Genomic DNA, 23,744 nt, shown 5'->3' on the forward strand with positions numbered 1-23,744 from the left:
TCGTGATGATGCAGATGGTTTCGCATGCTAAATAAAACAGTGTGTGTATGTGTGTGCATGCATTGCGATCCAACTTCCAACCCACAAGCATCACGTGTCCGTGAGCCCGCATAGAGGTCAGGCTCTAAACTATGTATTTTAGCCCCGAGCCTTTAAGAGTTCATCTTGGTGCAAACAGATATTTTAAAAATGATAAAAGAATTCGCAATATCGGTAATAACTCTAAAACGATTACAAGCAATATAGTAAGGTGTTTTGGTCACCAAGTATAATGCAAGGGAAGGTCATGGTCGCAACCTTAAGTCCGCCAAATAAAAGTCGAGGCAGCTGGCAAGATATGGACACTAGGATTTCCAGCAACTAAATTACTTGCAAAATGACGGAATGGACTTCTATTTCTATTATGTGAACAGATTTGGCATTATTTTTTCCCAAGTAAAGTACTGACACTGGCAATGGATAAGAAAAACCCCGCGTTTTTTGACAATTATAATGTCAAGAATGAAGATTCTTAACTGGCAGCACCTACTTGTTAGAAAGCATTAAGCAGTTGCATGCGAATTTATTTCAAACCTATTTGTAAATAGGTTTTCCATGGTCGAACGCTAATGAAAACCTTTGATTGTGTACACAGAAATATAAAGAAGAGTACAGAACCATAAACAGCAGGTATGGTAGAATTTTATGGTTGACCAGAAGTTTACACGTTTTTGTATTGAAAAAGCTCGATGTTAACAACCGTTAGTTTTTATATCAGTTGAGGCAGCGCTAAAAATTGGCAAAAAATAAGCGCGTATGAACGTGTTCCATTTGCAATCTGATATAAAAAATAACTTAACAAAGACAAAACCTGCTACCCAAGAAAAATGACTTCTTTTAGCAGGGCAACAGATGATATCACCCTGTATAATATGCTGAACTCAAACCGAAAGCAATACTAGGCTGATAGGTTATCTAAATGCTGCAGTTTTGTGTAACACTAAAATGGAGGTAAGAGAAAACGTGTGAATATTTCTTCACTGAACTGATCACAAATACGCAGCTATTACTCTGTTGGAATATTATGGTCGTTACCAATTACCTGGCAAAATTTTTGGGGTCCTCAGACAGGAACGTTTAGGTTTGATACTGAGATATCTTGTTTTTGAAAGGATTTTGATCACCTCTACTTGCAAATCCTTAAAAGTTTAAAATCGAAGAACTTGTGAAATCATCTTAAACTTAACCTCTCGATAGTTATTAGGGGCAAATTTGCCTTCTACTTCCAACAGTTGTTTTTATAATAACGTAGGTATGTAGCACTCTAAGACTTTTCTGAAGACGAAGGAGGGCACAATACTGGGGTAGAATACATACATTCGACAGGAAGCTACTGGCATGACCTGGACACCAGGCCACCCAGCCGAGGTAAGCTGACAGAGTCCTAAAGTGGTTCCTTTGCCAAGCCTATCAGCCAAACAAACGACCGAATTATTGCATATAAAAGTACCACTCTTAATAATTAAAACAAAGCCCTTGATGTATAACCACCTCTGATTTATAGTGACGTTGTTAGGCAAAAAATTCATGCCTCGACTTAATCAAAGCTTCCACTTTTTTAATCTCGCCTCATATTTGCATGATTTGCTAGGTTGCCTATTTTCATGGTTCAATCTGATAAACCATAAGACTGGGAATTTTAATTTAAAAAGTTTTGACACCATCTTACTATTCGATCTGCGTTTATTAATAACCAACTAAACAGATCCTTTTGATTTGTCATGATGTAACCTAGGACTGTGTCCTCAAGAGTACCGTTAAAAAGCTATTTCAACCTCATCAGGATGAATTTTCATCTAATGTACTTTTAGGAAATGAGAAAGATATCTTAGGTAAGTTAAATAAGAAATGGAGAATCCTTATATGAGCAAGTTAGGTTCTAGCTAAGCGTAACCGCAACAGGGTAAAATAATACAAGACCTTCACTACGACCTACTGCTTCCCATTTCATTGAACCTGCATTAAATAAGTTGTGCGCTTAAATTGATGTACTTATTGTGGTTGTATCTTTGTTTTCAACGGCAATGCTCAAGCTCACTTAAAAGGAGAAATTTTTGTTTTTAGAAGCCTATCAATTAGAGACAAGAGGAATGGGATTTATTCGAAATAGGTATTACTAAACTTTTCCAAACTTATTTATCACATGAATAAGGGTTTCTAACATCAAATTTAAACAACACTCAAAATATTCTATATTTTTTTCTTACAATTTGTAACTGATTAATTTTTAAAAATTCACTTTTACAACAAATGACTGGAAATGATACATCACGTTATACGTGTGCAAGGCAATTACCTAAAAGAGGGCATTTCATCCATGAAAGGCATAGTAACAGACAGAACATTATTTTTTACTCCTCAATAACTTTTTGACTTCTAACTTAGTTATACGTAATCAGAAGTCTGTCAAAGCTATAAAGCACAATGAAGTGGCCCCTGAAAATTTCGCATACACACACGCACCCACGCGCCAAGCACTGCTTAAGGGTGATTTTTGTTTATTCCAATCAAAGGCTAGTGATGGCAAAACTGTATGCAAATTCTACCCAATAGCAAATTTGGGTTACTTAATGACATAATATTCTAAAATAAGAGCACCAACAGAGAACAATGTAAATAAGTAATAGTACATTTATTTCCCAAAACAAATTACCCTTTTGTCAAATCATGAAAAATGGTGCATTAAAAGGTCAGAGGCTCACTGCAAATAAATAGAAAGTTTTAGATGGAAGAAGATTTTACTACTGCTAACAGAACCGTCAAAGCACTCTAACTTGCTGCTTTTTGTTTGAAAGTAATAGCGCAAAGGTGCGCATATGAAACACCGACGCACACAATTTACATGCGAATGACGCCTAGGGTTTAGTGCTAGTAAGATTTAGATCATCCCTATAGAAATTGACTAGCACAACGTGTGTACACAAACCACCGATTTCCTATAAAAGTCAAAAAGCCTCAATATAGAAGGCAAGCAAAGTAGAAGGGTAAAGTTGTACCATTTGTTGTCGAATACAATAAAAATAGCACCATTCAGAGCGTCATAGTTGATTCGCAAACCTTAACTTGCAGGTGGAAAAGAAAACTTCATGGTGTCTAAGTAAAGATTTGTTGGTTTTCCGCTTTATTATTAACGAGAGTATTTTTTGCTTTCGTTTTAAAAGATTTCTCATCTTAATAGCTTCATAATACTTCTTTAATCGTAGAAGTGTTTTAGCGGGTGTAGCATACCATAAACGCAATGACACTAAGACGGCAGCTTTAGAATCATATTCAAAGCATTTTTTACCATAAAACGCTTGGTAATGGATTTCTAATTATTAAATGCCATAATTGGCTTCGGATGATATTATACGCTAGCCACGACTAGAAAGTCCCATGCTTTTGTTCTTAGCTACCAAAAACAGTAAAAGTGATGAAGTAAATTCAAATCAAAACACTAATCCTGGAATCAAAGTAACTTCCAGTTTTCCTTTCAGAAAGTTAAAAAAAGGGTTAAACTAAGCCAGAGTGAACATCGTGAAAAAGTTTGCGAGGCATGCGTCTTTCCATTTGTATCTAATTATACCTTTTTTGCTATTCTCCGAAAGAGACACTTTCAGTTGGAGAATTAAGCGAGCGAAGTCCCTAGAAAGACAGAACATTTAAAACAAACAGCGCTCTAGCAAGGGAAAGGTTATTTTTTGGCGAAATTCAGAAGCCAAAGCTCATTAATACCTTAGTGTCAGACCAAAAAGTTTGTAGATTGCCACTAATAACAGATAGTACTTGATTACGAGAATCGTTAAGCCAAATACCAACTTCGTCTTGCCAAGATTAGGTTTAGAAATAATGGAATGGTTTCAAAGAAGAGAAATGAACAACAAATAATATTTCTTAATGTTTACCTATTTAACTGGCGGTTTTAAAATGTATTTGTTTGAAGATCAGTGATATGTCTTGTCTCCACTTTAAATCATCGGCCAGGCATGGCCTATCCTGACCGGACAAAAAAAATACATCTGAACAACTAAAATCCTGTGTTTGACACAGCTCAACAAGCTCCCCGAAAAGGCGTCAAGTGCCTGCATCAAGTCTGACTGAATAGCACCTACACGCACGTATTCCCTGCAATCTTGGATTTGTTCCCAAAACATAATTTTAGTAAGTAGTCCTATCCCACATCCCTCTAAGAGAACATAAATTTCTGTACTTTTCTATTAAAATAAACGTCTTTACAGGTCATGTCCAGATGGATGCACAAATCTTGTTGGGCCTTTTGTTTAGAGAAAGCATCGATAGTTGGATAGATGCAGTCATATGAGAGATCTGCTGCCATGCGATCTACCAACTCCGGTATACACAATGTAAAGAATTGGTGATCAAATTGAACACAATATGAATTAAATTGTGATTAAATTTTAAACGATCCTGAAAGCACATTTACATCCCAAATAAAATCCATTCAAAGGAAATAAAAATAGAAATAAAACGTAGGCATCCATTATGCAAAATAGATAAAATTACCTAGTGACTTATTTATCTACTCATCCATAAATTTTATTCTCAGATAAGTCTAATAAAATGATTGCAAGTATTTTTGCGATTTGGTATAAATAAGCACATGAAAGCCAATAAAAGTTAATGAATTGGGCCTGAGACAGTGGCTGAACAGAAGTGGTTAGTGTAAGGGAAATATTTGCAGCCCATAAATGGTGATGTCCTTCTCAGCGTTTCATTATATACACCGAGGGGTCGGGGCTTGGAGGCTAATAAATAGTTAAAAATAATCTCCCAAATGAGACAATTTATGAAAGACAATCTTAGATAGAAAACGAGCATAATCCTCATTTTGATGATGAGTTTGAAATGTTTTTGGTAACTAAGTCTGCAAATGCAATTATGACTCATTTTTGACTACTCTAAGTGAAACTACTTGGCCAGTAAAGCCTTTATTTTACCAAATATTTTTCACCTAAAATGCGGGGTTTCATTATTTATTACTTACTTCGTTGCCATTTATAATTAATCTTAGAAGAACAACTTCTAGGATTTAATTGTCAAATCTGTAGGTTAACTCTCTACCAGTTACAACTGGCAGTGTTCTCCCTATGCTCATTTACGCGCACTCGTCTTGCGAATTTGCCCCACCCAAAATGACTACGGAAAAACATTTGATGACCAAACACATTGGAATATTGAATTAAATGCATTCGGCTTAAAATGCACAAAACCAATAACTTGAAATCATAGCTCAAATTGAGCAACGTATTTTCTAAAGAGGAAGAATTATGGAACATGCAAAAATTTCTCCTTAAATAGTGTAACATCACTGCAGGTTTGAAATAAGTCATTGAGTCATTCTAGATAGCAGATTAACATCCGCATAAATTTACCACTTTTTAAGCGAGACATTTTGTTGCATACTGTAAGGAACCGATGTAAGCTCTACAAATATTTAAGGCTATGCAACAAGATCTAATAAATCAGGTATTTGCTTCAAAACATCTCAGTTTCAAACCAAGTTCAGTAAATTTGACGTGATGCCAGCTTTGAATTTCTACATTTGGTTGACTTACCTACAACACTTTTGTCTTCCTCTCAAAAAACAAGATTTTTCTTATTAAAACTATTGCAACAGAAAAAAAGGATGTGTGGAAATTTCGGGGTGGGTTTTAACGACATGCGTTTTAGGCCATCTGTTCCTCCTTCATAATCTGAAGTTTGGAAAACTCTCTCCTACCATTTATAACTTTCTTGAATCATTTCAAAAGCGTAAGATTAATTTTCATTTAGAGAACAAATAAATGGGAACCAAGGGATTCTCTTAAAACAAAACGAATGAACATTATTTTTGAGGACTTACGTACGATGCATATCGTTAAGTGCCATTTACCATTAAATGTCAGTAATAAGTTGAGTTAGAACCTGAACGTGTTGCACTACTAGCATTATATCCGCATAAGGCAGAGTAATAGCTGACAGAGCTTTCCCAAACTTCGGCTTTAGGCATCCCTTTTCCTTATTGCAAGGGAACACGAACACGGCGAACACGAATCATAAGTACGTAGTATTTTGCTAAGTAAATCAGTAAGAACCCTGCTATGTCTGCTGCATGGAAATACTTTTGTAGGGCGCGACCTCGTAAAAGGCTGAAGGGTAACAAAATATAAAACAAATGAGGGAAAATGTTAGGGCGACTTTCAAGCTAACTTGTCTTAATACAATTCGTTAAGCTGTACCAAATCTTGTTCAATGTAAAATCCCAAAACATTAGGTCGAGGTAGTAAGGAAAATTTAATAGCAGGCATATCTCTACTTTAAACATAATTCAACTTAAAACCTTTTTCTCAAATTTCAGATAGATATACATGGAATTTTTATTAAAATCCCCTAACTGTGTTAACAAAACACACTGTTTTATTCTTCTCAACACTCATAATACTTTCGGCAAGTTTTTTACAGTTGACAACTCCCTAAACAACATTCCATTTGTCTTCCAAACAAAACATGAAAGAAGAACGAACATTGTTACGAAAAGAGCTTTTGTAGAAATTGAACAGAAAAACTTTTGAGCAGACTGACATACGACGACTCAAAGATATGAAATCCAATCAGTTAGGGAAGCAATCTAACCTCAAAAAAACCAAACCATTTCAATTTCGGCCACTTGACAGAAATATCTCGAAACTTGCCTTATGCCATTGTTGGAAATGAGCACAACTAGTTTAACGACCAACACGAGGAATAAGTTTACGAGTTTGAGTACTGGTACGTTAAGTGGCTCACCCGATTTACTGCGTATGTTGCCATTTCATAAAGTAAGGAAGCGGTTCAGTCCAATGGATTGCAGACCTAAAATTTCACTGTGAAAGGAAGTATTTAGCCTTTAGACTGGGGTAATTTGGCGGCAATCATTAGATCAAACGCGATGAAAATTTAAAGAAACGCTTGCGATTAAAAATATTTAGAAACTATGGATTTGTTTAGTAAGATTGCACTCCTGATATGTGCTTACAAAAACACAAGGTTTCCCACTCCAGCAGCTTTTTCACTACAATACTTTTCAAGGTAAGTTACTGGTTATACATGCCTTTTCAACTGTACTCATCTCAGCCTTTCTTTGATGAATTTGGGTGTGTTTCTTTATTCAGTGCACATAGTTCGGTTTGAAGGTGATACAAAACCAGAGTTTGTCTTTAAGACCTCAATGTTTAAAATACTTGCTTAAAAGTGTGCAATCTATTTGATATTTTCCAGAGATTTAATCTGAAAATGCTATTCAAATAAGCGGGTAGCAAAGCACAAAAATGCTACATTTTCATTCCACCATGGTACAAATTTAAGAATTAATCTCTTTATCTGCTTTAAAAGGGATTTTAAACACGTGTAATTTGAAATACTACCGATTCCTGCCACAAAATCAAGGTTAGTTATTTGATGTTAATACAATTATGCAGAAACAGACAGAAAATTGTGCATCTAAGTGTATTCATCACGATTAAGGGATCAGTGGTGCGAATAGCAAATCGAGACTAAAAAGCTATCTTCTAAACGTTGTGCATATTTTCTAATCGAGGTTCAAGTTTTTCATTTTATTCAAATTTTTTCCTCGAGGAGGTCTTTTGCGGAACTGTGAACGACATATTCACAGTTTTGTGAGGTATTCTTGGAGCTCCCTATTTAATTGCAAGGCTGCGTGTGAGGTCCAATTCTACCATTATAGTAACGCAGAGAGCTTGAAAGGAGCAGTAAGATGGAGGAATGATCAAGCCAATGCATGTAATGCTGCAACATATAATTCGGAGGATCTCTCATCCATATTCGCCATTGGAGAGACATACTTAGAGAACTTAATCATGCGTTTTGTGAATAAAATAAGGTTTCAGGTAGATCCTATCAATCCTATAGTTTACTTAATTAACTTTAGCGTAGCAAAGCCGCAGTGGTCCAAAAATGGAAATAAATATCCCATCCAGCTAAGAATAATTTGGCTGAGGTTTTTGCAGTCAATCCTTTGCGCTTGGTCTTAGTAAATTTTAATTCCCTTCTTCCATCCTAGCATAACATGATTGCTATTTTTCAGCCAATAGAAAAGCAGTTGAAGAAGGAATATTTTTAGAAAGGTTGAGGTGAAAGGCAACGTTTTTGCCTCCAAAGCATGCATAAAACAGTACCATTGGTTTCGCTGCAAAAAATCATAACTTACAATTATGAATAAGAATTCATAAGAAATTATTAGGCACTTTTTAAACAAACACTCGTGCAAAGTGTTAGCTCTTCATTGCGCACCAGAATTTCTTAGAATTGAATGGGAATAAACAGCATGGGAAATATGCATGCGGAATTCTGCCATTTTTTAATAATCAAGTTCCTACTTTTATCGGGGTCCTAGATTTTTCAAATTCGCTCAACATATTTTGACAAATCAGAGTGACAAGACCTAATTCCCATGGCAAAAAAAGGAAAAGGTAAGAAATATTATTGCAAACAACATGCTTGAATCATAACTCAAAGTTTGTTTTATAGAGCCCTTAAATTTATGCAGCAATTATTTGCGGACAGATAAACGTCCAAGTTGACACTCAAAGTAATTTCAAGCAACATTATTTGCTTAATTTTAAGTTTTGCATCATTATTTATTCTAGTAATGAGACTTTGGGAAAAAAAATAGAGCTGCAGTCCAGTGAAACCTGAATTAGAGCGCTTGTGACCAACACCTCATATCGTGTTATACCATGAACAACAGATTTGTAAAAATTCTGCCATTTTTTTACTCGAAACAGAGCCACCACCTTAACTGCTGTCTCTAATAACCAACAAAATTTCCGGAGTAAAATAAATGTATATGAAGAAATGAAAAATTTCTGGGACAGTTTCATGCAGCAGTGTAAGCTGCATCCCACCCAACGCATATTATTTTAGATGTAAAAGGTAGATAAATAGATGGCATACATTTTTTCCAAAACTTTCATGCTAAAAAATTCAAAAAGGCTTCTTTTACAAAATACTTATCTAAGGCCGATTGGATGAACATACGCCAGGAAGGCAATTTATCTACATCAAAACCATAATTCAAAAATTTTTGGTATAAGACCCATTGCTAGGTTGCAGGATTTATAAATAAAAGAACGTATTTAATCCGCATTACTTTACCATGATTTGCAAGCAAATTTTACTACAACAAAATTTTCTTGTTTGGCTAATTAAAACCTTCTTAATTGAAGCACACTTTAAAACAGTGTCCACGAAAAGCAACTAACAATTATTTGTGAAGTTAAACACATGTATATAATGTGCATTAGAAGTAAAGAAATTAAAGGAAAAATTTGGCCATCCATAAAACTTTATCTACCGTGTCATTATTTGAAATGGATCATTTGTTGCCGTTTTGACGACTGTAATTACGCATTTTACCCGCTTTTGATAAAACCCCTAAATTTAGCTGAATAGCATCACAACAATTTTTTATTTACCGAACTATTAAATGACGGTTCTTCCTCTTAGTTATCCTTTTTGCAAAATCATAAAATATATATAGAGTCATTGTACTCTGCTCATACCTAGATACACCAACGTTTCTTATGTTGAAAGCTGACTATCTGCATTCGTCATCCGGGTCACAAGATGAATTGGGACATTCATGGTTCGGAAACTCCATCCATATTTGCTACAACTTTAAACCTTTACCATTTAAATAAATTGGAATTTTCAAGCAATATTGGTCTTTGAGTTTCCACTGGACATTGAACTATAAGCTACTAACTGCTTATAAAGCAGCTGACTGGTTTGCTCGTAAAGTATACGCGTAGCTTTGGCCTATCAAGCCTGATGGTGGCAGTTCGCCTTCATCAAAAGGCAAAAAAGGAAGAGCAGATATAAATCTTGCTGCCTTTCCATTCTACGCTTTTGAAAATTAAAAATTTGTCGAAATTTATCTACCACTTTGTAGCCTTAACAGGATGCCCACTCCAATTTGCTCGCATCATCTCCACATGGCCTAAAGCACTTTAAGAGCAGTCACAAAGTACATAAATGGAAAACCGTTGTCGGTCTCTTAAGAAATAAGTTCAATTAAGGAAGGACATCTAATGCTTGATAAGTCGATTAAGATAATGCGAATAACAATGCAAGTTTTGCTAATAACTGATGAGGCATTATCAAAATATGAAACACTTACTAAAAAAGTGGGTAATAGAATGAATGGTTTATAATACCAAAAGGTTTTTTCTCATATACGCTTAAAAATATGTTTAAGGCCCTTATAACAGATTATTCATGTTCATCGGCTAAACGTTTTCCATATTTGTAGAATGACCTGTGGCCTGTTTTGGAGTAGCCAATCCCGAGATATATAAACTGACGCAGAATATATGGCCGAATCATAAGTTTTTCTGTCGGTTAAGAATATTAACTTCAACTAAACTATTCGTAATCTTTATTAGGCGAAGATTAAATCAATATTTTTTATTCACAAAATATCGCTTTTCCGACTTACAACTTTCGAGATAGTAGACAAGCGCTACGCAAATCAAGGCATGGCTAGTTCTTTAAAATGTATCCGCCAGATATTTTATTGTCTACGTTGTAGCTTAGGAGTAAGACACAACTATCAGGGCAGAACGAAGCAGATGTTATCAATTAGAAATTAAAATTTGTTATCACACGCTGAAATTTTCCCTCAGAATGGAGATAGCAAATATTTATTGTAGAGGTCCTTTAAATTTTGGCATCTACTTTTGATCTAAAAGACTGGTAATAAGAAATTTAAATTGGCATTATGAGACTTAGAAGCATTTGAAAATGGGTAAGTTAGACCTGGGTGTTTTTGTGCAAGCAAACTAAAGTACCACAATTTGTTTAAAAAGGAAACAGTCAAACCCATCTATTAGCTTTTTTGCATAAAAACAAAAAAGGGTAAGTTGTTGAAGGGGACAGAGTCAGTTAATGATGAGGCTGGATTCCCAGCCTTTTGAATTACGGTGACCATTCTCTGTTCGATCTACTATGCCCTCATCTGATGCCACATTGTTTCATGTCGTCTCCAGTGTAGTTTACTGTGCGCAAACTGTATTGCAAGCGAAATACACAAAAAATAAAGGAAGCATTGGCTTAAGGTATGCTTAAGCATTCGTCTACTACGATTTATCCGGCACAAAAAGGTCAAAGCAAAATAAACACGTCCATGGTTTGCAGGAACACTAAGACCCGTTTAAACAACTAAACCTAACAGAAATCAAACCATTTTCCGTCCCAAATCACAATTATGTATGTGTGCATATTGGTAATTTTGCTTTTAAATCAAGGTATCCGTTTTTATTTTACTATCCACTTAACTGAAACACAATTTTATATGTATGTTTCGTTTTGTTAGAAATAACTAGATAAAATCTTGTTTACTATTTCTGTGAAGTTTTTGCCAAGGTAGCATTATTATATAAATGGTAGCTTCTTAAGAAAGTTCAGTCGAAACATTAAAGTATTTATTTATAGTTATTTATTTCCATAATTTAAGGTTTAACAAGCGGTAACGTTTAACATCGGTTCCGTAAACTTTGCTTTACAGCTTTTTATTTTATTAATTTTTAGCTACCTAGTAATTAGAGTTCTGGTTTTCGTTTTTTTTGAAAAAGTTAATTAATGAAACAGTCCCTTTGCCCCCAGTTTAGCATGATTGTAGCTGGTAGAGTCTATAGATTCAATGAACCGATGCTTTTATGTGTTCTGTGATGCAGTAGATTTAACATAGACAAGTTGTATATCCATTGTCATTATATGGACAGAACTAATACATTTGAGTAAATGCCAGTCCCTCGTGAAATGCGAACAGATACATTTTGTAAAAAGAAGCGGTTGTAAGCGTAAAACAATTGATTCGACTTAACTGATTGAGATACCAATTAATATTTCTTGTCGTTTCGGAATGAGTCTTTGAACAAACAGAAAATGTATAGGGCACGAAATTAAGAAAACACTTCTCAAGTATGCTCTTTTTTAGCAATAACTACTTGTATTCCAATGCACTAACCATTATTTAAAATATTTCGAGGACCATTCGAAATACGCGCATATTTAGCACCGGTCGAGCTTCACTTGCGAAAACCGGTAGTTTGAAATATAAGCTATCACATACCTCGAACCCCATCGTAGATTTTACCTTATTCGTATCTGTAGCCGCCCGTTTGCAGTCAACCTACATCCCCCCAATCCCATCAAAATGTCGTGCCTATTTATACAAATTTTGGTGCAAGGAAGATGCAGCAATGGATGATAAAACCACATATTGTTATATAACTTTAAGGTTTCAGTGAATATGAACATTTTTTCTACACTTGCCCTCTGCAAGTCGCGCTATTGATTGGTTTAACATTTTATTTTCTTAAAAATATCTGATTGGCCAACCGGAGACTTTCCATCTGAAGCGCTCTAGGCGCCTGCGCGTGTGCGTTCTAATCTTTTTTGCCAAATAAATTAACAGTGCATATGGTCTTATAATACTGTTAAAAGATTTGACTTTGCCAATAGGCCAAATCATGAACAAACAATAAGCGTCTTCCCCAATAAACGCAATTCATGCAAGTGGGATTGTATTACCAAATTTGGCGGCTTTGTGTCATAAAATTACGTGCTCATTGCAGTGTTAGATAAAACTCATGCTCCCAGTAGTTTCATGCTTCATTGTGAAATAAACTAAAAAGAACACTGTTTATGTCATGTGTATATGTAATATTCCTACGGTATTAATAATGGCGATATTATGCAACTGAAGAGTAAATAAATGCATTTTTGACGACGTTGTGTTATTTGGTGAGGCACATATACGAAAAATAAATTCACTTTTTAAAGATCTCACAATTGCTGCAGAGCCGGATAAGAAGTACGTCTTAAGGAGTAATTCCATTAAATTCCCTCTTTCCGTGAAAGCAAAGCTAGTTTTAGTTTACTCACAAATATATGAATGAACATAATTGTGGGAGTTAATTAGCGAAATTCCTTGTTTCTCCACTAAACCAATAATATGTTCAGTGGGTGCATTCCTAGAATGAGTACCCAGGTTTCATCTACAAACTTCAGATAATGCAACCAGTTTTAGCAAGGCGGAATCAGCATATTGGTCATTAGGACAGGAAGTTCTTGTCCAATTTTCAGTGTACTAATTTTTAGATATAATCTCTCGTGGAATCATAGATGTTTTTGTGCCTTAATGGGAGACGTGGGCCTTTGAAATATACCTTGCTATTGTAAAAATTAGGCTAGAGTAACTGCGAAATATGGACACCTCATTTAAGGACCCAGTTCGGCCCTTATTTTATCACAAGCTTAATACTTGATTTATGAATAGTTGCGTGTGTTTAATATTTCTTGTTTAAAATGCTACGTTTCATTTATTAAATGTAGAAATCTTGCTTCTTTGTTCTATGTAGGACAATCACTTTGGAAGGGAAATGGTCCCCTGTGTTATTAAGCCAACTCTGGAGTAATGCACTTTTAGCAGTCGAAGTATTTTAGGCACATCACTGAACCTGACGTCTTAAGTGCTCAGAGGGTAAAATAGTCTCCTTATACTGAAAACTACCTCAAATTAAATCATTTGTACCATTTTTAAATAATCATGTTCTCATGCAAAAATTATGTGCCGCGAGATTTGGTGCTAGATATTTTTTTCCATTTTAAAGTGCACCGTCTTAAATTAATAACCCGTGATTGTAGGAATCTGCTTTGATTTGTGATTAAGTGTAAAGGGGTTGCTGGCTCACATATACCAAGCAAGATTAGGTTTTGCACCTCTCCTTTTGGAATCTCATTAACTAAGGCGTACTTGATTCCCGAACAATTACTTCATGAGATTGAAGAAATTAAAATACAATTTGGGGTTATCCAAACTTTCTATTTACAGTAATTTTAGCATTTTTAATAACATTTAATGGTGAAGAAAGAGTATAATTAAAAAACCAAATTGAGAATCGCGATTTCAGACAGCGCATTTTTAATCCCCATTTTTAGGTACCCCTTATTTAAAGACTTTTATCGAAAATATTTTGGTTGACACAAAAAAAACATCTATGGGGAGTTCTAACCATAATTCAACTATTCTCTTGGATAACTTAACAAATCCACATTTGGCCATGGGGGACATAGTTACTATGTTAGCCTCGAAAGGTACTAATTAATTGATAGATGAGATGGTTGTTTCTAATATAACCGTCTTTGGTCATTAAATTTGAGTGTCCGTTGTGCAGCAGGAGCTTGCTGTGGGTAAAATTTTAGCTTTGGTTTGATGAATACAGTCCTCACTAATTCCTACTCTGTGAACATTTTAGTTGTTACCACGTAATCAAAAGAGAAACCATCATAATTTCCTCTATAATTGCATGGCTAATTAAAAAATTACAAAAGGTTTGCTAATCTGTCACACAGATTTTATTTAAGTTAAAACTAAACATCTGATAGGCGGTTATGTCGTAATGAAGGCAAGAAGAATGGAAACTACCATGAGAGCACTATAATTACTGCAGTAAACACACCGAAACGTCAAATAACAGTAAGTCGACCTCTGACCTACCCCTGCAATTAATATTGCCCTCTCAAAAACTCTGCAGAAATCTTCGCACATTTGTAAGTCATTGTTACCATGATCGCCATGGCAGCTAATGATCACAGTGCCTTATAGCAGCGTTGAAAATGCGTAAATTTGTAGCGACACTAATCTGACCAACCTTGATTTCACTTCAAGCGTTAACTTGAAGAGCAACAACCAAACTACTTACAATTCGTGATTTTCTACAAAAATTGCTTTTAAAAGCATTAAATATTTAAAGTGCTTCTGAGCAAAGGATGAAATTTCAGTTTATCCTATGGTTCGCTTTGACTAGAAACCCAAACGTATGTCATTCTCGATAAAGGTAAGTCTGTATAAGCCCTGGTATTGTTTTTAGGACATCACTGAAGTTTAAATTTGAGGGATAAAATTTGATAGTACTGGACTTATAGTAAGATAAGACTGCTTTTATGACTTTGCTGTCAGGAAGATTAAGCGATACTACTCCTTTAAAGACAAATATTTATTTGGAAACTTCCTCTACCTTGATTTATTCTAGGGGGTGAGTATTCTTTACAGCGATTATTGATGAGTAATAGCTAAATAATGCAAAAATTTAATCCTTTAAGTAGTACCTATTTCACGTCACGGCGGTTAAGACGATGATGTTTCCTTCTCCCATGTCAATATAATTTACTTGTAGTTAGGCCTTCCCAATGGATTTGCTAATAGTTTTGAAGAAAATCAGGCCGTCTTTCAAAATTTCGACTACAGAGAACACTTAGAATAGAAATTCCTTAAAACTAGATGCTACTTCTCCGTGTTAAGTAACTGCAGCAAACAGCTGTTCGACTACACCCTTTGGGCGACAAGCGGTCAGTGAACACAACCTCGTGGCTGAGCGGACACCACCAATGCCTGAGGAACAAACGAACTCTGACCCCTTCCCACAGACTTTGATAATCTGCAAGCCTTATCCATTCTATATGCATATAAGGTGTCCTCATCTACTCAGTCTTCTCGATGTGAGGGTCTAAACTACAGGTGGAAGAAAGAAAAGATGAACCCGTTACATGGCACTATAAATATTTCCACTCCATTTGTCACACTTTCAGCGCACATAGAACCCTGTTCCAGTAGCCACCCAGCCTACAAAGAATGGATGATTGGTTTTGAATTACCAGAATAATATTAGGTAATCAAATTGTAGTGGAAAAATCGTTAGATGTACGTTTTAGATGAAGTGGTTTCTGACGAGTAAATTTCGTAAGAGTCATCATATATGAGAACGGTTGAATTTTGCATAAGACTTATGCATTTATTATGCAAAATTGGATTAGTTCAGATCTTGTCACTTTCATCTGCTTATATTTATGAACGAAAGAATAAGTAGCTAGCTTTCGCTCTCATTACGGTGTTTAAGATTATTGTTTGACGATTTCCTCTTGCCCAATATCCCCCAACTCTTGAATTCCCGCTTTAAAAGAATCATTTACTCGTTTTGAAATAAAGGCTTTAATTATTTTAGAAGGAATAAGCAATGACTAATGTCAGTCTATCGTTAGTAGTTGGCTCCCTACTTTTTAGAATTCTTAGATAAACGTGGGCCGTGGTTAAATAATTTCCATTTGAACCACCTAAGCTAACACAGAGATCAGGTAGTTGTAAGTGTGGAAGAAGAAATTTCGGGTGTGGGTGTTTAATTTTGAGCATGTGATTACCTTAGAAATTCCGCTACTCATTGTTGACTGCCAAACGATTTTGATCAAGGTTACTTATTGACGCTGTTTAATTGAAAGCACTAAGCAGAAAGACAGTAAAGTGTCACCATAAGACGGTGGTTAGGATTCCGAGATTCAGAGAGGGTACGCTATAACACTCATAATTCACTCTTGCATGCTACCACTGTTCTGCTAGATTTATTTACGTTTATTAGCGGGTTTGAGATTGCAAATAGATTGATAATAAGGCGTAAGATCTCAATGTGGAGAGTTTTTTAGAGGTTTGGGAATTTATTATTCAGTGGTATTTGATTGCCGCTGAGTGTCATTTAGGTTCGGTGTAAGCTCAATAGGTTAGAACACTTTAACCAACACATTAGAGGGCCAACTTTCTCCGTACCATGTCTTTGCCTATGAAAGATGAAAGTTTCATATTGTTAATGCTGACTTAGTAAACAAAAATTACCGATTATCAGTTATCAGTTTTGAAGGTTATTAAGAGATGGCAAGCTATTTACGCTATACATTTGCTTTAAATCTAGTAAATATCAGTAAATTCATCCCACTCATTTGGCATTCCTTGCCTTAAGTTCATAAGTTTCAACTTCAATAGGCATTTTAAGGGATTCCCCTAGATTAGAATTACTCTTTGGAGATACTTATTGTCTAGCCTACTGATTGACGGTAAGTAATAACACATAAGTACAATTTGATGTTTTAAGTGGGCTTTAATTGTTTGGAAGCAGCGATCTGAAATAGCGAGTTTAAATGTTAATCATATATCTTGGATATGCTTTAAGAGGTAATATGACGAGTCGAGGCACGCAAGAATTGTCTTTTACTTAATTACCATTCAATCTGGGCAGGTGTTCTCAGTCGGAATTTCAGTATCGCATAAATCCTCAGTTAACTGTCGTCGCGCACTGTAGACAGTCCAACGATTCGTGAGTTTTACTCCTTTATCTAGGGGTTCCAGATTGTCTATTTTTAGTCAGTGATCACAATCATGCCATGTTTCTCTGACTACTTGCCCGTGGCCATTAATTAGCTTTATACGATTGGCTTACATGTTGACTCATTTCACCATAACTCCTGCTGTTACAAGAAGTACCAGGCAAGTGTACATTCATTTCCCCTTCTTTATTTTACATGCATGCATACAAACACATAAAAGAGGTTGGCATTCCGCAAAATTCCTCTCCCTTACCGAACGCTGGGTGTTTAGCCTTCTCCCGAGGAGGAGTTCATCCAAATCAGCTGTTCTGGTGCCACATCCACACCGAAGGCGGCCAAACAGCGCGTGTGTGCATGTGCATGGGTGCGCGGTCCGCTAATCGCATAAAACCGTGATAATTTAAAACGCATTGATCATCGTTATCGCTCCACTGACAGAGGAGGAGAAGGAGGAGGAGGCGTCAAAAAGGGTGGTGGCGACAGTTGCGCGCCTCCTGCTAAACAGGCCCCTTCGTCTCCCAGTGAGGGCGGATATAAAAGCACTCCGCTTAAACCGCCAAACTACCTACACATGCATCCCAGAATATACATACACACTGGGTGTCGTTAAAATACAATAAAAGAGGTGTTTGTCCTACTTCCACGGTGGGTGTGGGCAAAGTGGAAAATCATGTGATATTCCTCCATCATTCATCATCGTTAAGCCTCCAGTTCGCCTTTAAGAGGTAACAAATCTTTGCGCACACGGAGAGTTTTTTCCGGTTTCAAAGTTGGTGCAAGTACAGTCGCTCCTTAAAATTTGATTGACTACTGAGGGAATGCCGTCAACACACGCTAAGGGAACTTTCGAAGAAAAAACACTTGTGTTTTTAAATCTTCTGAGTCTTCCACTAATGAACATTGTCGTTGCTATGACAACGCACCTATACGATTCACCGCCTTTAATGATAAATGACTCTGGGTTAATTTGTGGTTCATAAATTAGTTAAATACGGCAGAGCGATCCATGAGAGTTTTGCCTTGAGTCTTTTGCAAGACTTATAATTTTCTCTGCATGGGAAAATTTTTGGTATTTTAAGGTCTTTCAAGAAAAAATAAAGCAAAAGGTAATACTACTCAGCATCATTACTAAGTTTGGCATTGAAAGTTGCCAAACATTTCGTTTTTCCTCACCAAGTCCCATCCTTTTTACTTGACGTGATTACTTACCAACAAGCGAAACTTTTGGCATCTGACTCACTCCTCCAAAATTGAAGAAAAGGATGAATTTTTTGACAGTGATTGGCAATGTCTGAATTGTGGAAAAATTGCTAAAAATCTGGATCTCTCTGGCAGCAGTGTACCTAAAGTGGGTCAGAAAGTCAAGGTAGTGATTAGATGATTTGATTTAACCCCAAATACGCGAACAATGAATGACATGCGGTGTGGAGCAGAATTCGACTCCATGTCAAATTGTAAAACGCTCAAAAAGCTTATCCAGGTAGAAGAAATTGGTCTTATATAAAAAGTTTTGTAAATATTGAATGGACCCATGGATTACGATAATGGACTGTTCTTATGTCAGTTGGTAGGAGAACTCAGGTCTCTGGAGAGATTCTTTCTACTCCAAATATTACGCTAAACATCATCCGTTAAAGTTAGCGCTAATTTTTTAAAAAATGTTCTTTTTAAAAACCAGGTGAACACAGTCTAAGCTTGAAATGACTACTTCAATTTTAAATATCTCAGTTGATGCTGACACTGGGTTCTGGTAATAAAATTTAAATTTCTTCCCACTTGCCAATCATTATCGACAAATATGGCACATTCGAAATGCCCCATTCGACGCCTCAACTCCTCACAGAAAGCATAGAGACATGTGCTTCGGCTTTAAATGTCAAGACTACTGACCTTGTCGGTTTGGTTGCATGATTGAAATCCTGACATTTTGATTTGGTTAATTTGTTTAATAAATGCCCTTAGAGGTCGGTCGAATACTCCTTGGCTGCTCTGACATTTTAAACCCAACTCCCTTGCTTGTGATGGTCCCTTTCTCTTTCTAAATGCAAATCTTAGAACAACACACACCAGAATATTGCGATTAATCACCTCTCTCTCATCATTTAATATCCACAAGAGTTTTTTAAAATGCACTAAGCAAAGAGGAATCACTGCCATTTGATTGCGACAAAATTCTTGGTGTGAACTTTTTGGTGGTTTTATTTAGATTTATCTAGAGATGGATTGTCGATTATGCAAGATTTGAGCATCTCATCGAAGTTCAGAGTTAAGCAAGACTAGATATGCACACGCAAAAGCTGCAAATTATGTTCCTTTCACATTTATGAGGGCTTTTGATCATTGCTAGAATGCCTTCTCCACTGAATGTCACGTTGATTTTGGGTGGCAAACAGTTTTGTTAAATATTATGATAGAAGCCCTTTTTCCCTAATTCTGGTAAACCACTCTGCTGATAATGCTATTTAAATCGAAATTACCGTAACAATAAAAGATTAGTCGCTAATCAGGATTAGCAGCAAATTTACCATTTCAAATTGTCTAGCGCATTTGGCTCTTTGTTTGATATGTAGTAGGTGACAGCACAAATGATTCTGGTCACAAAGCTTCACTCAATTAGGATCATTTTCCCTTTTGAAATATGCATATTTGCCCCTGACTTTAAAAAGGCAAATACAAGTTGAATGATTGGTAAAAAAGGTTTGAATGCTGCCACCAAAATTGACATCGATTCCGACAGAGGTTTTCGTTTAAAAACCACCTAGAAGTCAAATTTTTACCAGGCTTTTTTTGCAACTATCACACTGTTCTCGCCACCACTCAGCATCACTGGAAACTAGTCAAATTCCATCAGTTTGTTCTTGTAAAAGAATCCTTTTTGGATTAAAAGTGAACTTTTAGTTCAATGAGCAATCAATGTGAAAAAGAAAAACAAGAGGAAGCGTCCGAATTGAAGGCATGTTTGCAAAGAAAGGCCTAATTTAATTAGAATTGTCAGAGAGGAAGTCTTCTACTTCAACAGGCAGCAAAAGTGGCCTTTGTGTGCACGCATACGTAATCTTGAATTGGCAACAAGTTGACGTTTAACTAGAGATAATAAACTTCGTGTTTAGTTACAAAATGCTGTGTGCAGTTGCAAATCACCCTGTGAATTCAAGTTAGGCAAACAGGAGGGACACCTACCCACCACTGCACCCCTTTCCATCCGCCTCACTTAACAGAAGCAGGATACATTTGACTGTGAATGTGTCCATGTGCATGCAAACACACAGTTAAGAAAACACAAAACGGCCCAGTGGCACGTGTTAATGTCCAAATTAGAGCATTTGTTTGTCTAGGAATCAAAATAAGTTACATAACGATGGGTCTAAATGTGGGCCGCCATTCAATAGGATTATTTCTTGATAATAAATACCGTGGGGTATTCTATAACACTAGACATTTTAAAGAGTTGCAGAATTTCTTTTCGAGTGTTCATAGAATTTACCTTTCGTAGGTTCGTGGTTTGTTTTGGCACAAAACAGTCAAATAGGATGGCAGAACATTCTGCTTATGGGACTAGAATTTAAATTTTATGGTCAAAGCATCGCAACACTTTGTGTACTTTCTCGTCTGGCTGACAGAGTGTACGTACACTTCGAAAGAGCACAAAAATAGCAGTTTTAAATTTAAGAGAAAGATATTGTAGTTTAAAATGTATGGCCAAAAGGATGATCGTGGAGCGGGATCTGCTAGCGAAGGCATACCTGAGCATCAAAAGGAGGAGGACAACTGTTTCAACTTTCTTTAGGCTTTGCAACAAGCATTTAAAATCAAACCCTCCCCAATGCAAATCAAACCAAACGTGAACATCTGGATTCGACAGCAGCCCGCAGATTCCCACATACCGTCAAATAAACTGTTCCGAGAGTGTCAAATGCAGGAGTGGGCAACTGGTGGCATCAAATACTCCTGTGTTAAGAAGCCTGTATCTTGCTGCCTAATGAGTGCTATTTAATTTGCTTCTTAATTAGTAACCTAATAGACGCAATCAAAGTTGATGACGCCAGCGGCCATTAAAATGTATTTTTTACTTACGATTTGATTCGAGGTTCTTTTAGCTTATCCGATAAATTTGTGGCCCCTTCGAAAGTATGGCAAATTTCCCATAAAATGAACACTTTTGATTGAACTAAATGTATTTTCGTACGGAAAAAAGTCACTACACGGTAAATACGTGACTATTCTTTTCAAAGTTATACAACCAGCTACGTTTGCAGAAGCAATCAAAATGTTTTTTACAGCACCTACTGTATCTTTGTAAAAATTTTTCTTTCAATTAAAAGCATACGACTACTTTTTCTTTTGTGAATGAGTTACATTAGCAGTACTTGACCTTTTATAAAATCAATGAAAATACCAATTTTACTTAACTATAATGAAATCAGAAAAATTCCCTGTTTAGGCATTTAACTAGGCTTTTAGGTGATCATCATGGGATCCTGGCGAATTTTCTTAAGAGATATCAATGAACTCAATACAGTGACCATAAACAGGGAATGGAATACTTTGAAAACTTTGCAAACAATTTTTACGTAAAGCCACTGAGAAGATCGTTGCATAACTGATTCATTCAAGATTTTATGCACAAAACCTCCACTAAATTACTCATAAAAGGGCAAATGTAGTTTCTATTTATTGGGTCAACTTGAGAAGAATTTTGTTTTGTCCATTCCACTGGTAATGATGATATCAACATACTTCATGGGCATGGTTTGCTACCCATTATTATAAAAGGGTTCAACAATTTCTCTTCTTGTCTATTTGATAATTGTCAATTCAAGAATTATCATTGTTGCTCCACCTGAACGCGAAGAATAAACAAACCCTAAATACTTCCGAATGTAGAGAAAGTAATAGCATGAGTTAGAGACGATAAAATAGGTTTGCATACTTCTCTAAATGAAAATGGGAAGAGGGGCTTTAAATAGTGATGTGGGATGCGAATTGCAATAAGCGCCCGGCAGGTGGCAGAGGACGAGTCCGATTGAGGTCTCACAAGGGGCAGTGTGGGAGTGTGCACAGAAGCTAAAGGCAGTCAATCCTTATCTATTACGAATTTTGCCGAGAGTTGTGCGGTATTTTTACATTTTCAAGCCCTCCCACCACCACCATCAGCAGCAGTAGCGGAGTGGAGTGGATTGAAGAGATGCAGTGTCAAGATTGCGCGGTCTCGCTAGCTCTTAAGGTAGATAAGTGAGTGAGAGGGGCAGAGGGGTGACTTCCTACGGCGTCCGATTGATAACGCTTTGCACGCAATGCCCACTTATTTAAATTCCACAATAGCATCCCCCAGGCCCGTTTATAGATTGCATCTCCCTGCAGTGGGTCGAGAAAAAATGTCGAAAAATTGAAGCGATTGAGGCACAAGCCTCATCCAATACGTATTTATTTATAGTATGCCCACTTCTCAATCTATCGAAACGCCGTCAGCTTCGCCCTTGAATACCTCCTAAAAACCTTGTAAAGAAGGTCAGTCGGCTTTTTACGAGGATGTGCATTACATGGGGACTCTTGCATGAATTTTTCGCATTATGCATTCGTGATAGATGGTTTCATATAACTGAATCGAACCACCCTACTCACAACGCACCTCTAGCCCACATGTGCAGTTTTACGTGAAAAGGCGTGATACCATTATTGCAGTTCACATTAATGTTGACGCCAAGATTGTTCATTTCACAGACTGTTGATTACTTTACATTAAATCATTACCACTCAAAGTATGTCCTTGTTCTTACTTATGTTCTTAAATCTTCTTTTAATAGCAAAAGAATGGCTCATGGTTCTAAGCTGAAATCATTGCATGAACTAGTTAGTAGATTACCTCGGATACTACCCGGCAAAATTTTTAATCAAAAAACTGAATTTATTTGTTTATTTGGCAATTATTTCCCAGACTGTCTGTTCTCTGGGGAAATTTGGCCTCAACTGATGTTAAAATCTGATCTCAAACCTGGCATAATCACTTCGCGTTATCGCATTGTCTGTTAAAAGGCTGTTCGCGAACAGAATTCCCGAAGGAGCTGTTGACTGTCCTTCTCCCTCTTCTTCTTTTTCTTCTTCTCTCTTTCTTCATCATTAGCCTTTTTTAACTTGAGACTTCATTTCTTGCTTTCCTCCATCCTCCCTCTTTTCCACTCCGCTTTCTGTAAAGTAATAAACATATTAGATTATTCCCTTCCTCAAGTCAAACCTCACAAGCCCTGCCCCTCGATAAGGCAAAGCGAAAATAAAACCTAAATGGAGCAAACGAAATTCCTCTAGCAAAAAATGTCAGCTTGGCTAAAAGTTGAGATAAGAAATCTAATTAGTGTGTCTCAGGGAAATTTGTAATTATCTTTACCACTCCCGTGCATAATGTGATCGGAGCATTATTCAATTTCCGCACCACGTAACGTTTCAAATATTTTCATTTCCATCTCGTACCTACCAAACACAATGTTATAAACACTGTGACTTTTTTTGAGAAGCAGAGG

The 23,744-nt window shown here is 36.3% G+C and overlaps 1 protein-coding gene across 1 annotated transcript; it reads right to left on the minus strand. All coding sequences in view use genetic code 11, as the record gives it.

Moving 5' to 3' along the window:
* Window positions 1-12,721: 12,721 nt before the first annotated feature.
* On the minus strand, window positions 12,722-21,964 carry EGR_02496 (hypothetical protein; the record flags this gene model as incomplete). Its single annotated transcript, XM_024491745.1, has 11 exons — window positions 12,722-12,944; window positions 14,321-14,391; window positions 14,757-14,808; window positions 16,651-16,686; window positions 18,439-18,520; window positions 18,916-18,976; window positions 19,120-19,414; window positions 20,441-20,560; window positions 21,304-21,446; window positions 21,597-21,638; window positions 21,860-21,964. 11 exons carry the CDS (start codon window positions 21,962-21,964, stop codon window positions 12,722-12,724), a joined length of 1,230 nt encoding a protein of 409 aa, XP_024353896.1.
* Window positions 21,965-23,744: the final 1,780 nt, after the last annotated feature.

Source organism: Echinococcus granulosus, assembly GCF_000524195.1.
Source record: "Echinococcus granulosus chromosome Unknown EG_S00011, whole genome shotgun sequence".
Classification (NCBI taxonomy): Eukaryota; Metazoa; Platyhelminthes; class Cestoda; order Cyclophyllidea; family Taeniidae; genus Echinococcus; species Echinococcus granulosus.